Source organism: Dipteris shenzhenensis, chromosome 17, assembly GCF_047967505.1.
Source record: "Dipteris shenzhenensis isolate YYH24624 ecotype China chromosome 17, Dip_SZ_1.0, whole genome shotgun sequence".
Lineage (NCBI taxonomy): Eukaryota > Viridiplantae > Streptophyta > Polypodiopsida > Gleicheniales > Dipteridaceae > Dipteris > Dipteris shenzhenensis.
In genome coordinates this window covers 40,374,214-40,391,963 of record NC_141612.1, presented here as the reverse complement: position 1 = coordinate 40,391,963, position 17,750 = coordinate 40,374,214, and the positions used below count along the sequence as shown (strand labels likewise).

Sequence of the window (17,750 nt, the reverse complement as noted above, 5' to 3'; positions counted from 1 at the left end):
TCCCTGATTTCTGATCTGGTCTCGACAAAGGTGACTTTGCATTACTGCGATTCCATAAGGAGGGGAAAGGCTTTGTTCGTGAGATGATAAGGTACAGGTTACAGAGAGGTCCTGGCTAAAAACACATGGATATAGCTTGACAAAGTTAGTCCCTATACAGCTCCTGGAGAAAAAAACACAATGAGCCTCCTTCGCTTGTGCGAAGGTGGTCATGAAAGTTTACAACAGAAGGGACAAGTGCGATTCCATAAGGAGGGGAAAGGCTTTGTTCGTGAGATGATAAGGTACAGGTTACAGAGAGGTCCTGGCTAAAAACACATGGATATAGCTTGACAAAGTTAGTCCCTATACAGCTCCTGGAGAAAAAAACACAATGAGCCTCCTTCACTTGTGCGAAGGTGGTCATGAAAGTTTACTATACAACAGAAGGGACGAGTTCTTTGTCTCTGTTGGTATAACATCCTTCATTGTCGCAGCTCTTTTCTGAGCAGACTTCCCCTTGTCCAGAAATCTCACCTCCACCTTCCAACAGCTGCATTCGGTTCCTCAGATCGTCCAGCTCCTGCTCTATCGAGCATAGACGCTCTTTCAGTGTATAATTCTCTTCTTCCAGCTGCGCAATGTGGTATTCTTGGTTCACAAATGTAGCTTCCAGGTGTTGTGGTTTAGCATTCACGGAGGGATACACCATTTCGAACCGGCTCAAATCCTGATCCAAACGCTGCTCCAGCTGTTGAACGGACTGCGCATGAGAAGATCGGTCACCTTCACTTTCGGCCTCGGAGTCCTCTTTCGTGTGTGTCTTCAGACGTATCAGGCCATTCATCGAGCCGTATCCATTCACGCCCCACTCATTGACTTCCTCGGCAAATTGTTCTTTATATCTTGGTAGAGGTGAGAGGCCTGGCGTAGGAAGCACTGCGGGAGTGACGGGAGAAGGTGTCACCACTGGCGCAATGCCCTCCGTAGATTTCGACCGGATGATGTATGAGGTGGTATTCCGAGGCGCTTGAGGAGGAAGACGATGTTCCTTCCTCGTGAAATTGTGCGACGCAGTTTGAAACTTCAACTCCCGAAATTTTGAGGGATCGTAGCACTTCTGCTGAGACATTATTGACACGTAAACCTTTTCCTGTGCCGGAAACAGGCCCTGCTTCCTCCTTCCGTCGTTCTTCTTCCACTTTAGTTTCGGCTTGCGCTTCATAAAATCCCCCTTCTCAACCATAACATTTCCCCTGCCCAGTGCCACGACCGGAACACGGTGCCCCATCTTGCCAAGACAACCACCACTGCAAACGATTTAAGAAGTATTAAGCTCAGTAATCTTTCGAACGCTACTTCTACCTGTTTAAAGCTCACCTGCAACGCCATAAACTCCGACGTTAGTGCAAATTGACATCGCAAGACTGTATCTCCATGTTCAAAACATACGAATCTGTGAGGGTAAGTACCTAATACAAATCTCTGGAAGTGCAAGACACTAACTATAACAGATAGTCTCTCTGTTACGTTCCAAGGCTAAACCAGATGGCCTCCTGCGACCTTCACATACATTCTAAGTAACAATCCTTGGTAATGACCTGGGAGGCCGCGGAGAAATATTGTGGCGATGTGAAAGCAACGCATAGATTCAAGGAATACACTAATCCTCGAAAGAAACATCTCCTCCAGGTAACGTCCCTTCACGAGTACGTCTTTCCATTATTGCGTAAGTCTGTATTCGTAAAATCCTACGCACGCGACAGCAAAAGTTTGTGTGACAGGCGAAGCAGTGGCTACAGCGTGTAATATTTATATACACAGACGCAGCAGATAGAACGTGGCATGGCCTCACATGAAGATTGTCAAAGAAAAGCTGTCGAGAACAGTCATACGGCGAAGGATCCGTCTTAGATACCAGAAACAACCAGCTCTGCTGAGAAGTACGAAAGGTGAAGATGAGGTACGGAGAGCGAAGACGAACGCTGCGCTGGAGCAAGGAAACACCCGGAAGTTTCCGCGTGTGAGAAAACGAAACGGGAAGCAAGAATTGAAACCTGTGACAACAAATTCGACCCCAAGTAACTAAGAAATCACAGAATTCTGAAGCGAAAGCAACGGAAGGGCAAGTTTCCGGTGAGACACAGTCGGAAAGCTGGTTTTACCACCGTAGCTGCGTCCGTCTGGACGGAAACTGGAAAATCTGTGTCTCTGTACTGTCGGAAAGCTCGTTGACCACCGAGGCTGAGACGGAAACTCGAAAATCTGTCTCTGTACTGTCGGAACTCTGGTTTAGCGCCGAAACTGTGTCTGCATATGCTGCCGGAGACGGAACCTCGAAAAATCTCTGTCTGTATACGCTGCAAGAGACGGAAACTCGAAAAGCTACGTCTCTGCACGCTGCAAAGTGACAGGAACTAGAAAATCTGTGCGATTTCGTTGCGGAAAAGAGCGAACGAGACCAAGAATCGGCTCATTGGCGAAGATTTCTGAGCGATGAAATGGATTTGTTGGATATTTGAGTTGTTTGAGCCAAGAGTCGGTTCATTTGAGAAAGAAATTTGGTGCCGGAAGGGCTTTGGGGGTTTGATAAGAACTTGAGCAAAGATCAAGAGGAAGACGAACTTTTTTTGACCCTCTTCTTGACCCTTTTACCCGGGTCCCCTTAGCCCTATCTCTACTTAAGATTCCACAATCAACCCCGTCCATGCATCACCATGGAGTAGTCCCATGGCCATTACTAGGGTGCGTGGCCTTTACTCGTCCCCGGTTTTGTTGGTTTCCTCTATTGGCCACTTGCCGGTTTTGTCGGTTTCTTCACTTATCGGTTGTCGGTTTTGTCGATTTTCTCTAACAGTCGATTGTCGATTTTGTCGCCTTCTTCTCAGTAATGGCCACCCGACGTTGATTTCCTATTCCATGATGATGCATGGACAATATCATGCTTATTGGAAATAGGAAGATGACAAAATCGACGCGACTAATCCTTAGGTTGGGAGTCGGTTTTGCTAGTTTTCGACTGGTAGTGGTGACTCGGTGCCGATTTTTAACCGTCGACAGATGGGGGAAGCGATCGTCGCCACATGTTGCTTTTTAATTTATTTATTTGGTGCCAATTTCGCTGGTCTTAGTTTGCACTGCAGGTGTTTTGTTGAGACCCACTAGCGGGTGTGGGTCGATGTGTGGCGGATCAAATTACAAAAAGCACTATTCACAAATTAGCCTATCTTAGAGATCTTGAGAACACAAAATGGAATTACAAAAAGCACTATTCACAAATTAGCCTATCTTAAAGATCTTAAGAACTCAAATGAGATCCTAAGAACTCTATCAAATTACAAAAGCACTATTCACACAAGAGATCTTTGAGTCTCTAATGAGATTCATAGAAGTCACACAAACTAAACACACAAATAAGAACAAAAATCACATTTCACACAAGAGATCTAAGAGTCTAAAAAGAGACCCAACTCACACAAACAATAAACAAATTTCATTTTAGTTCAAACCTTCAAAATTGCTTTATAGGGAAAGCTAATAGGCCTTCCTTCTTTTCTTTCCCTTTTTTTATCTCTTTTATTCGGCTAGAGAACCAAGCATTAGATAAGCATATGAGGGTCATTTACCAGATTATATAACCTAAACTATTTGCTCAAATAAGTTATTTGTATGAATAAGTTATTCATATGAATAAATGTCCATACAAATAAGCTTTATTCACAAAATAAAGTTGATGATGTGGCAAATTGTTGAGGATAGTGTAAATTGTAATATCTACATAGGGCATTAGGGGCAAAGCCTAACCCTTACCCTAACCCTAAGGGGTTCACATGCATATACTCATGTTTATGTTCAACACAACATAGTGTACGTGTAGCTATATCCTGTGCACTCCCCTCTCTCTCTCTCTCTGTCTCTCTCTCTCTCTCACTTCCGCTATTATGGTATTAGAGCACTAGGTGCTCCCAAGCCCTTGCATATTGTCATGGCACTAAGCCCTCCTTCCATGAGGCATCAAGCCCTTCCTTTGTCCATCTCTAGCTCTCATCATAGAGCTCTTCTCCTTCTTCATTTTGGTTCAGAAAGCTTAGGAATCCGCTTCCTGGAGCATGAGATTTAGTCTTTTGAGTGTTTATGTTCCTTATTAAGGTTCATTTGATCTATTTGCCAGGTTTTGAGGGAGAGATATGTTCTATAAGGATATTTATGAGAGTTCCACTCCTAGTTCCTCTCTGCTTTTGGTCTTACTTTGGTTCTCCTGAGACTTAAGGCCTTCAATAAAGCTCTTGCAAAGGCCAGCACCATCGAAGCTCTCACAACCCTATCTACAACGAGCCCTAGACTACAGCTCCTGCGACCCAGGTAAGAAGATAGTCCACAACTTCACTTAAGCGCCTTATGGCAATAGCAACATAGAGTAGCAACTCCTAAACAAACCACACAGCAAGACAAGACTGCATGCCTCCTGCAAAGATAGCCCAAACGATCAGCCAGCTCCACGCTCAACCATAGCAGCAAACGGTGCTTGCATGCTGCCTCAAATGACTCTATCCACAACTCAACTACTCCTTGACAACTTAGCTATTGCTATAGAAAACGTTTATCTCTAACACGCTGGCGGCCTACATGGCCATGGGCAACTACAACGATAGGACAAAGCTCCAAATGACCGACAGACACCCTTGACTTCAACGAGCTTCTACAAGATCTTCATCGACACTAGCACCTGATCAATGACTCTAGGCAACGACAGCACAGCTCGCCTCCACCTCGGCTCATAGCGAACAAGAAGCTCTGTTCAAACGCCATCAAGTGTGCACCTCCAAAGTTGATCACACAACACTTCTGTCATCAAGCTCCGACAACCAATAGCCCAGAGCAAGGCCTCTAATGACCAAGTCTCTCGGCGACTCCATACAAGGTTGGCAATACACATAAACGTCTAACATGACACTCAACGAAAGGTGCCACACCTTCAAGGAAGCGGGATGTGAGGCCTCCACCGGATAGCCGAGCTCCCAAACCTCAATAGGATTTGATGATGTTGACTTGAGGCCAAACAGCAGCAACTCTGCATGACGGGCCATGCAAACAGATGCCTGCGACCATCAGAACCACCTGATGCTCAGCAACTCAAGACGAAACGTTGCAAAATCTTAGTAGATTCCGGAGTCATTAGATTCTCAATGAAATCTTTTTAGATTTTGGTAGATTTCGACGGAATCTACTCCTCTACAACCTATTGCCATGTGGAGGATAGAATTGGCCACGTCAGTACAGTTGATCTTATCTGCCACATTGGCACTCTTTGCAATGTCATCTGACCCATGTGCCATGTCATACTCATAGGCCATATCATCAATGCCAGCTCACTGCCATGTAAGTGACCCCAAATGCGATGTCATCAGTGCATATCTTATTGCCATGTCATCACATCACCTTGCTTCTACCCTGCCACATCAATAAGACATGAGATAGCTTGCCACATCAGCAAACCTAGCTTCTTGTGCAGAATCATAATCCTTGTTGGCATAATGCCATGTCACTTGGGTTTATGTAACCATGGTTAGGTTTGCCAAGCAAGCTGCCACATTAGCAGGCCCAATCACCTGCCACCTTAGCATGCCATGTTAGACTACCACATGGCAGAGTACCGACGAGGCACAGTTGTCTCTCAGCAGGCACACAATGCACATAACATGTGACCTCACAGTGCCACATCACCCTCCATGACACATCATCATTTTTTATCACCCCCTTGGGATCAACGTTTTGGCCATCCTTCCGGGAGCCATAACTTTTGACCCATATGATATTTCATAGTGATCCAAAAAGAAAAATGATTGCTAGATCATGCTCAATGCACTGAACACCTTAGATCTACCATCTAAATTTTCCACATGTCAGCATCATTAAATCCTCAGCATGAGAACCACCTCTTGATCCATTGCAGCATACCTAGCACATAAAATGAATCAAGATAGAATTCATTTGTTGCATTTTCTGCTTCACTGTGTAGTCTAAATGTAGACTAGCATAACCTTTAAGGAAATAAAACTCCACCAATTCAAGTAAGCCATTGCCACATCACCCAACTAGTTCCCATTAGCATCAGCCCCATCATCAGTTACACATTCATACATCTGACACCAGTTTAGTTCTCTTGGCATTCACTGCTCATCACATACTGTGACACTTGGTAGAGTCAACTTTCTCTCGGATTTAGGATTGTTGCATTCTTCTTGCCCGCACATATGCCACACATATACAATTATTTTCAATGACTATTTTTAGCATTGGGTCCTACACACATACGCCTTGTACAGCCTCTTGGCTACTCTTGACACTCAGTTGTCATCATTTCACTATAGACTTGATTCTTGGCATACAAAGTTCTCACATGAATTGGTTTTGACCATTTAGCGTACGCCCTACAATGGTATCTTTTACAGTGTTCTCATGGGTATACACTCTCGCAGTACATGGGTAAGCCTCTAGGATAGAGCACCAGACCGTCTCCAGCATGGAATATTCCGATCACATCGTTGATGATATCCCAATCATGACTCCGGATGAGATCCGTGAGTGGAAAGAGAACCTAGTTTGGCCATTCATTGCCTCAAGGTATGTACCAGTTTATGACACTGACTTGAGCCTCATTGATCCTTAGAGATCGAATGCAAATTTATTGCACATTAGCATGGGTCAGCCCACCGGTTCTGATCATGCACATTTCTCGAAAAGCCCTCAGCACGAGGAACATTCGACAGTAAGTCCTCAGTATGAGGCACATTTGATAGAAAACCCTTAGTACGAGGTAGTCTCATCTACATTAGCACAGCATGATTCCAGTGATGTACATCCATCACTTTCATGCATGGACCCGACTCCATATTTTGCCACAGATTCTATAAATACATATCAGGAGTTCAATTCTTATCACAAAGTTATTCATCACGTAAGTCCTCAGTACAAGGCACTCACATCTCCAGCTGCATGCAGAGATACATGCCATAGCGCATTTAGTGTGATATCATTCTAGCATCCATCATTAATGCTTTCACCTATGACACAGAGTATATCTGGACATAGTTCATACTAGCAATTCATATCAGCACATTAGTCTTCAAGACATTCTAGCACACAGCCAGATTGCACCACCCTTGGATCTAGTGATCACCACCTCTTTCAATCATTAGATCATTCCTCAGCCTGAGGATATTTATGCATCAGTGCAATCTTGCCCTAGTGCAGTGGACATCATCAGATTCAGCCATAGCACAACCTGGGGAGACTCAATGCTTCATCATGCACTGATGGTTGTCGTATACAGTCTATACTTGATGCAGATTAGTGGTTGGATTTAGGATTACAGATCTATCCCAACATCAACATTCGGCACCACATATGCTTCAAGGATATCTTATGCATTTTCAATGACATTCTTGGCTTCTAGGCCTTTACATTGTCAACTCCATCATGAGCCTATGACAAATGCTACATCCCATGTCGATGGATGTTTAGCCATGCACTTATCAGACGACCTTCAACTCATAACAGTTGAGCATACAGGTTTGACAGGTTACCGTACCTTGTTAGTTTTATGGGCCTCTTCATCAGCAGAGCATTGTATCATACTTGCACCTTTGGCCCCATATTTTCAGTCCCTAGATCACTCTGCCCACACCAACTATGTGGTCTTCTTTGACCCTGCATCATATGACAAAGATTACTCTATTGTAGCATACCTCCAACACCGTTGTCAATTCTTTTTGAGTGGTGACACCCTCGTATGTCACAACCTCCGGAACTCTTTCTACACAACTACATCAACTAGCTTCACATCTAGATGCCTCTTCTATAGAGGAGCTCCACAATCCATGATGACACATGACATGTTCAGCTTTGACATGTTCAGCATGCAGCCATACACAGTCATCTTTTGATCGACCAGTCTTTGATCTAGGTGGATGGTACTTTTTGCACATTTCCTTTATCTTCCCTTTGGTCTATCTTCTAGGTTTCATTGCTAAAGGCAAAGGATGACCCACAACTTAAGAGGGGGAAATCCACTACATACATGATCTAATAGGTTCTCCTCATTGTACATGCTTCTGCTATGTAGTCACTGTGCTCACATACGCACATACTCTGATTTTTTTTCAAATTTCTTTTCCGTTTTGGATGCTATCATATGCATGAAACAAAATCCACAAAAAGGTCTTGTACATGCACCCTCTACTTACCCAATGCAATTTAAGAGGGGTGTTGAGGATAGTGTAAATTGCACTATCTACATAGGGCATTAGGGGCTAACCCTAACCCTAAGGGGTTCACATGTATACATTCATGTTTATGTTCAATACAACATTGTGTATAGGTAGCTATATCATGTGCACTGCTCTCTCTCTCACTTCCACTATCACAAATCAACAAAAAAACGTGATGTGGCTATGATTTTTAGCTTGATTTGTTTACCCTTACGTATTATCTGGCCCAAATTCCCAATTTTTTTGAATCACGAATTCAAATTTTTCTAGTTAGGTCAAGACTATGCATGCAGGATAGGTCAACTTAACCACTCATGATGGAGACCATGCATGTAGGTTAGGTGAAGTTAGCTCAAACCCATGAGACCATTTGGAAGGCGAGTAATCAACACTGACAATTGAGTGGTGTGGCTCCATATCACACAAAAAGACAACTTACACTAACACAAAGAAGCCAACCAGTGGTAGTAATCCAACAGATTCCAATTTGTAGAATAGGAAGGCAACAACCTCATTGCTTGATTCTCGAGATACTTTGGAAGTGAGTCTGAGGTATGACACACAAGACTCATCCGTGTGCTGAGACCATCTAGTTTTTATCTTATTAGGGTATGCAAAAGCCAATGAGAGTCACGTCTAGTTGCTCCTCATGAGGGTTGAGTTCAATAGAGGCAGAGCAACCGAGTATCTGAGCATTGAATCTACATCTATGACTATTTTTTGAGTGGTTCTTAATTGAATACAAGTACTATTTTGCTTTTGGTATTGCCTTTTCCACCTCTGCATACTTGTATCCATGCTAAATGCTTGTCACCCTTTCCATACAATTTCTCCCATGTAGCACAAACCCTATTCTTATGTTCTCCCATGCATGACAAACCTCTTGTAGTGTTCTCTTCATGTCTATTCTACAACCAAAGCACTGTGATCATCCTACACATTGAGCAACTAATGGACTACAAGAGAGAGCATCTTCTTATAATTTTCATGCACACACCCAAATCCAAGCACTAGGTCACTGGTTAATGAACAATAGAAAAATAGCGTCAACAATTTTTTGAAAATTTCATGTCCCAAGCGTATTGCTTTCCTAAGCTCTATGTCTCTTCCAGCTTTGCCAATGCCTATTCTAGGGATATTTGCTTTGCAATGTGCCAATTATTAAATTTCATCAATGTCAGCAATGCATGACTAGTTGTAGCAAAATAAATTTCTTGTCCTTGTTCAAGCAATGGCATTTCACTTAGCTCAATACGTGTCTTCCTTGGTTCCCAAATGGGTGAAGGGATTTTAATAACTTCTATAGAGGAAGGGACCACTTTTTTGGGAGTAGAATTGCAAGTTCCTAAGGAAATAAGCTTCCCACTTTCTTTCCTTGATCTATTTACTCTTGGGAAGCTACTAATATGTGCTCCCTTTCCTCATCTTTAGGCTTGCTGGACCCACCTCCCTTCTTATCACTCTGGTGTTTTTTGAGATTCATTCTGATTCACTTTCCCTTTTTAGGTGTGAGGTGACTTAGAGACACTACTAAGATAGGGGAAGGGGAAGGGGCCCATCTATGTCCCTTGCTACTTTATATCCTAAAAAATTAGTATCATCCTTTGTGTACCCCACCAGTAATAGATCTACTTTTGCTGTTGATTATTAATGATGATCGGTGAACTTGATGTCTCTCTAGAAGGTTTTTCTATTTGTGCTATAGATGCAACACAATGAAATAGGGCTAATAGAATAGATATCAACTTAGAATGCTGAATATGCCATCGTTTCTCTTTTTTATTGTGAGAAAAAAATACTTGAATTATATTATAATCATAAGATTCTTACATGAAGTACTTTTTCAAAATAGCCTCATCAGGAGGGAGTAAGAGTATAACTTCAGAACAAGTCCAAAGCTAGCTAGACTGGGATTATCCACTAAAACATATAAGAGGTAGGTATAAGCTAATAGACCATCTCAAAATTGAGAAGTAGGATCATGAATCATAATAGTGAAGAAGAAACGTCAATATCATTCAGAGTCAGAAGGCATCTGGACTAGGTCTTTATATTGGAAATCTTTTTCATTCTTTTCCTAGAAGATAGCTTCATGTTAATCAAGTTATTGAAAGAGATGGTCATGTTCTTTGTTGAAAAGTCTAACAGCTTGAACCAGCCTTTGTTCTCCTTGTTAACCAATCCAAGACTAGAGCTTAAACATTAGTATAAATTATGAATGAATTGAAAAAAATTTATGGCCAACCAAATTGTGTGGTCCTTGGCGGTGACTCACGTGTTGTGGGAATCTTGAAGAATGCCATTGGACTATTCCACTCCAAGATGCCCTTTGAGAGAATTAGTGTGTGGCTCCTGGGTGGTTGTGAGAAATTGAAGCAAGAAATATTGTATTGTAAGTTAGGGCCATTCTCTTGCAATTTCTTGAAGATGTCCCATTTCCACCTACGGTTGATAGGCATAAAGGTAGGATGGATTTGGCAGTTGTGGCTGGCACAACAATAAACCACCCAAAATTTTGGATGTTTCAAAAAAGGAATACACCATGTAGACTGCAAACTAGTGTTGGTATCCATAATAGGGACATTGGATATGCTTGGCACCTCATATCCTCCATGGGTTCTATGTGGATGGTAGCTCTCCATTGTTTGAAGCTTCATTCTAGGAACTCGGTCAGAGATCAAACCTCCATGATGTCTACCATGTGAAGGTTGAAGCTTTGTAGTTTGTTATTCCATATGCTCAAGTCTGTGATATCATCAAAATTCCAAAAGGAGCGAATGATATGATGCCAGTTCAGATCAAATAGAGCAGGCTCCACTTGTTGTTGGTCATCACTAGAAAGGAGGTTTAGTAGATGTAAAAAATATAATTATTTATCCTCCCCTACATCTGTTAGGTTCTCAAGGTAACCCATATGCATGGTTTCAAAGGCATAGAAACCCTACTAAAGCACATTCTCCATGGCTTCTAAGACCTAGTTATACAAGATGATTATGCCATTAGGGTTATACTATCTGACGTTAGTGTATACCATATAGTCTCTTGTTTGTATTGCCCCTTGGCTCTCATGCCCCACAACCACCCAAGATGGATGCTCCCACAACCACCCAAGACCTTCGTCCAAGGAATGTGGACTACAGGGACAAGACTCCAAGTCGGTAGCCTTAGTTAGCTCTAGGATATCTTTCATAGCAAGAAAAAGTGAAGACTTCTATAGGGCCAGCACCACCCTATAAAATTAAAACTTATGGGGTGTAGAGGGAGTAGGGGGATGTTTGATTCCTATTGAAAAATTAGGCCTCCACTAAAGAAGCCCATGGCAATGATTGAGTGAATATATTTGGAATGGCATTATCATACTATCTAGTGGGAGTGGGTTAGTGAGGTCGATGTGATCTTGTAAGGAGGAGATGGTGAGTGTTGTGATGTGATAGTGTAATGTGTTTTCTATGATGCATTGGCACAGGGATCCGTGATGACTAATCGTGTGGATGTCACTAAGAGAGCCTATTGAAATTCTCTTCTTGTTACTTGACCATTTTTGGTTGGAGTCTAGGCCCATGCTAAGCTCATTCCAAGAACTTCTTGAAATACCAATGCCATCCTTGGCCGTTTCTTACATGACTATGTAGGGCCTCATTTTGATTTTGTTGAGCCTACTATCTTGCATAGCTATATGTCGGTAAGCCACAAAAAATTTCCCCTTCTTGACATAATTTTTTTGATCCATGGAATCTTAGGCATGATAGTCTTCACATTGTTTTTCTAGGCCTATTGAATGAGATCTTTCTAATGCCAACTTAGATTCCACTTGATCTAGTGAAGCTGGAGGCCTTGGGAAATTTGTTTGTATGTATTTTCTTGCAACTTTGAGTAAGACTTTTTGGGCCCATTCATTATTGAGTGAGACTTTTCATGCCCGTTCTTTTTCTAGTTCATGTTCTAGTTGGCCATCATTGAATGAGAAGCTCGATGGATGTTAGCATATTTATCTCCTTTCTTTGCTTTAATATAGTCATGGTTGTTTGTCGAAGAATGCTTCCACAAAGTGTTCTTCCATTTTATCAATCTTTTGAGCATCCTTTGGGCAAAGCTTCTAGTACTTTGTGGCAGATTGGTAATTTGGGGTAGAGCAATGGGTAAGGGCTCTTGGATCCTTGATCCAATTTTTACATGTGGGGTCATTCATTAGTTTGAGAATAATTTCTCCCTTCATTGTTGTAAGAAATGTAGCCACTTGTTGATGTCTATGCTTGGGGGTCTGAGAGCTTTGAGGCAGGTAGATCATGCACTTCAAGCATGCTATTGTGGAAGGGATCTTGAAGAACAGGAAGGTTAAAGGCTTTTTGCACTGCATCAATATTGAAGTGAACTTCACAGACCCATATCATCATCAATATAGGTGACATTGGTGTGATGTTGTAGTTGTGCACCAATGAAACTTTTCTATGATCGTTTGTAGATTGAGGGCCTCAAAATGAGGTTCTACTTTTAGATTTGATAGTTCATAGTAGTATGCTTCATTGTGGTAGAACATCTTGAAATATTTGTTGGGCTTGTACTTGTTATTCAAGTGCACTACAATTCCTTCCAAGGAGTTGAACCATTAATAATGGGGAGTGGTTGGTTGGTTGAATGGAATGATCCATACATAGTGGAGGAGCAATAGGGGCTTCCATTGGATGAGGAATAGGGGGCCCCATTTTCCTTTTCTTGGTGGGTTGGGTGAAAACCTATTATTGAGGTTCTAGTTCTTTATAGAGCGCATCCAAGTCCATCTGATTGGGAAAATGGATTGATGAAGATCTAGGGGTGGACAATGTAGTGGATGTAGTGGAAAGGATTTAGTGGACAATGTAGTGGATGTAGTGGAAAGGAATGTGGGATTTGCTTCAAAGAGATCCACTTTGATGTCGAAGTGCAAGTTCGTGTCCAAACAATAAAGCTCCTTAAAAAGGGTGTCAATGGAGTTAGAAGAATTGGAGGACATTTGGGGGAGGATGGAGAGGATTCTTTTGTGATTTGTTGGGAGGCATAGAAGTGATTCTTGAGGCTATCAAGAATTTCGGGAGAATTTTGGCAAAGTTTTGTTGAAACTATTAATTCAAAATGGAGGTCACAGGGCCTAATTTTATAGTAATTGGATTCAACACGTTGGGTTAGTCAACAATTCTGCACACTGAATTAGCAATCCAGTGGTGCTAAAAGAGCCTACAAGTTGGTGGTGTTGAAATAGGACTTAATTCTACTTCATTGAATTACTAACTTCTCAAGAACTGAAATAAGACTTAATTCTACAGTGCTGAAGTACTATCAAAATTCATCTTCTGAGCCTGAAGCTGCTGGCTGAGAATAATATTGAATTCATTCAAGTGAGAAGCAATGGAGACCCCTTCCTTCATCTGCAGCTCAAACAACACCTCTTCATGAGGTAAACTTTATTAGAGGCAGTTTTCTTCTCATAAGTGGCGCACAGTTTCTTCTACAAATCTTCCGTAGTCTGCTCATTTACTACTGTGAAATAAACTGACTCTGCAAGATGAAGTCTAATAGTAGACTTTGCTAATGCATCCAACTCATTCCAATCATCCTCAGACATATTTGCAGGCTTAGCTTCAATCCCTGCCAAGGGTTTAATCTGCTTCTTTTGAATAAGCACATCCCTTATCTGTTCTTTCCACAAAGAAAAGTTTGTCCCATCAAACTTTTTAATGTTGAAAAAATCCTTTTCAGACATGGAAGAGGATGCCATAATGCAAATAAAAACAAAATCCCAAATGCTAGTGCATATAAGAGAGAATCACACCAAATACCAGGTGCACCCAAATATGTATGCCACCATAGAGTGAAATATCACCGAAACTCATGTCTCAAACCATCTGACTCATGTGCATATACTATGCATCCATATGAGCAAATCTGGCCCAAAAGAAAATGCCAACTGCAATGGCAATCCAAAATGCCAATAAGTGCCAAATGACTCGAGCATAAACACCGTCCACTGGCATATGCATCAATAATATCTCATCCAAGAGATCATAGCACTATCAGTGCATCACCTGCAATGTGTCAAAGCTGTCCCTCAGCATAAAATAGCATCCATGTGCAAAGCGTCCATAAAAATAGCATCCCACAAGGCAATTTGGGCCTATCAGTGCATCCAATAAGGACCGCAATGCATCCAAATGGCCTATAAATCATCCACTGCAACCCAAGGCACACCACGAATGAGTGCACACACTACTCAAACTGCAACCAGAGTGATCTGCATAAGGTATGCTCTGATACCAGTTGAGAGTGCTCTCAACGGAAGCAAGAACAGAAGGAGAGAGAGAGAGAGAGAGACAGAGAGCCACACAAGTTTTGGTGGGTGCAGAACCACCCTAATCGTCTTTTTCATTCATTTATATATGTGTTTGAGTATTGTACATAACCGGGGTAAAGGCACAGTGACCTTTAACCCCCACAGGTTGCACATTGAGGATGAATTTAAAAGTAGTAAGGGGAGCACTGTGTATAATCCTGGGAATAAGATTTATGTGGATCTTGAACAATTACAAAAAAGAATGGTTGAATTCTACGAAACCACCTTTGAAGAGTGTCAGGGACGGCTTATATTTGTCATAAAGTTGAATGAATGTGAAATTGTTAAAGAGAAAATGATTGAAAGAGTAACCATCAGACTTATGAATATGGCAACACTTGTGCACCTTTGAATTTGTCCACTTTTGAGTAGTCCAGTACATGTGCAGCTTTGAATTTGGTGCACCTCAGTGAATTTGTCCACTTTTGAGTAGTCAAATACATGTGCAGCTTTGAATTTGGTGCACCTTTGAATTTGTCCACTTTGAGTAGTCAAATGCAGCTTTGAATTTGTTCACGTTTGACTAGGGAGGTGGTTTTAATTTTTCTTTTGGGTTATGGCATTTAGAACCTTTAATCATTGATTGCCCATAACTTTTGGTGGTTGTGTCTGAATGTGCTTTCGTAAAAAGGAGAAATGTTCAAAATTTCAAACTCTACGCTCTGACAACCATCACATGGTTTGATTTATTCCTTAAGGTGCTGTTTTTCCAGAAAACATGCATTTTCCTAAACCGATAACGAAGAGTTTCAGCTAGGAAATTATTTTTTTATTTTTTACTTGAGTTGGAAAATTTTTAGCTCTCTTAGCTCTTGAGTGATATGATCATGAAAGTTCAAAGTAGTTTGTTTTTTACACATACTTGCATGTGTTTACTCATTACTGGAGATGCTAGTCTCCCCGGCAGTGGTGCCAAATGTTGGCTCTTTCCCACGGCTTCCGCGGGAAGAGCATGGTATTCTCAGTATGCAGGGTTCCGAGGCTTTTTGTCACCTACAAATATATTGGGGTTGTACTTTGTAGTATACGTGCATAGATGAACATGTTATTTCGCCTCCTGCAGCTCTTCCTTTTGGCGCCAAGTGGGCAACCACTTGTAGAACGATCGTGCCAAGAATGCGAGGATGGGGGCACGGCTTACGCATTCTGCTTCGAGGTTTAGGTTTTGACGGTTTGAAGTCTGGAGGAGTATCTTTGTTGTGAACTTTGACAGAGACACCAGCTGGGTCGTTCCATGCCACCGGCCTCTTGTAAACAACTGGAGGGGGTGCTGGTGGAGAGGGTGTAACAAAAGATGTCGAGGTATGCTGAGGAACCGTGGTGGTAGGGGGAGTCATCGAAGGGGAGGCATTGAGAGTCTGAGCTGTAGGGGGAGCAATGGGTGTCTGAGTCGCAAGGCAGGCAGGCAACAGTTGACTCGAGGGGACGTGGTAATACATCACTAGGGCTTTGTCTGTTGACAATGCCTGGCCGTGGGGAGGGATCCTCTGAGTGGTAGCGGTCGTAGGGAGCTCTTCTTTTCCGGCCTGTTTCTGTAGCTGGGCCAGTAGATCTGACTCTCACCTTTTTGCAGCACTCTTGAATTTGCTGCTGAAGGCGTGAATCTTTTCACGGTTTGCTCCTCTTTCTTGTGATCACACATACATTCGTTACAATTTCATTAGTACCGATATCGACATTACCAAAGACCTTAGCGCATCTCTGAGCCCATAGAGCCCAGAGAATGGAGCTGCGCATAATATTCCAGTTTATCGGGGCTCTTGTTGGTTTGTCACCCAGCAGTAGGTAAGCATAATTGATCGAAAAAAAGCCAAACTGTTTGTGGACCGCGTCCCAAAAACCTCTAGAAGAGCAGTTTAGGAACAGATGGCGGATATCCTCCTGCGAGCTCTGATACACCTTTTGCAGTACCCATCACCTTGACCAATTGTTAGTGCGCATTTGGCGGTCCAGACACCCTTGTGCATAATGAGCCATAAGAGGCAGGCCTCTTTTTTTGAAATTTCCTTGTCCCACATTCTTTTGAACCTCTTAGCCCACACTCTTTCTGTGTCTGATCTCAGCCATTTCCTATTCAAATGAGCTAGAAGCTCTTCCTGCCCTTCAACAAAGATGGGGATCGAGAAAAGCTTAGTTTGCCCTGCCCACCTACATGCTTTGGTCGTCGACGGTGATCTTCCCCCCATCCATGCAATCGAGTCTCTGTCCCACAAGTTTTGTCTCACGGCTATCATTTCAAGTTTGAATCTGTTAAGATTAAATCTAAGCTTTAACCGGTCATTTTCTATCCATTTCCTTTGCTCTCTATCCCACATGTCACCCCAGACCCGTAACCCTTTCTTGTTGAGCCTCAAGGCACTTTTGATTTTGTTGTCCCTGAGCGAGGTGGCTTTCTAGATGACTGAAAACCAAATTGAGTCATTGGCCACAAAGGTGCCTGTTTTTCTTGAGAACCCTTTCCAAATCACGTATGGTCTCAGAGACTCCCGGGTTGTCCACATGCCTTTCAAAGGTGTGAGCCCTTCGCAGAGTAGTTTTCTTTCCCATACAGGGCAGACCCAATCGGGAGATGCTTCCAATGCTTACACATGTTAATCTTTACCTTACTTATGTTTTTAAGGATTAAGTAAGCCCAGATTTTGTTCGGGTTCTACACTGCTTTTATTATCCATTGCCCCATAAATCTTACCGTTGATGTTTCCAAATAGATTAAATTTAAATAACTTAATTTAATTTAAATAGATTAAAATGGTTTAAATGAAATACATTAAGTTAATTTCAATAGATTCAATTAATTAAAATAGGTTAAATTACCTCAGCTTAATTTAAATGTAAGTAATATTTTTTTAATCTAACTAGATTTTAAGATTCAATCTAATAATTTTTACCTTTAATTAATTTAATTTAGATTAACTTAAATTGATTAATTTAAATTTATAATAAATTAATTCAATTGGATTAAATTTAAATAAAGTAATTCAATTAGGTTAAAATAGTTTAAATTAAATAGATTAGGTTAATTTCAATAGATTAAATTAGATTAATTTCAATAGATTAAATTAATTAAAATAGGTTAAATTTACTCATCTTAATTTAATATGTAAGTAATCTATTTTAAATCTAATGATCTATTAATT

General features: G+C 41.6%; 1 protein-coding gene across 1 annotated transcript; it reads right to left on the bottom strand.

Annotated features, from left to right (window-relative positions):
• Window positions 1-244: 244 nt before the first annotated feature.
• LOC147892112 (uncharacterized) lies at window positions 245-16,350 on the bottom strand. The gene is made up of 9 exons (XM_087388574.1): window positions 16,258-16,350; window positions 15,642-16,151; window positions 4,953-5,078; window positions 4,706-4,824; window positions 4,228-4,330; window positions 2,223-2,396; window positions 2,145-2,160; window positions 1,835-2,036; window positions 245-1,289 (listed from the first exon to the last, which is right to left on the bottom strand). The coding sequence occupies exons 1-9, from the start codon at window positions 16,348-16,350 to the stop codon at window positions 416-418; spliced, it is 2,217 nt and encodes a 738-aa protein (XP_087244700.1). The 3' UTR covers window positions 245-415.
• Window positions 16,351-17,750: the final 1,400 nt, after the last annotated feature.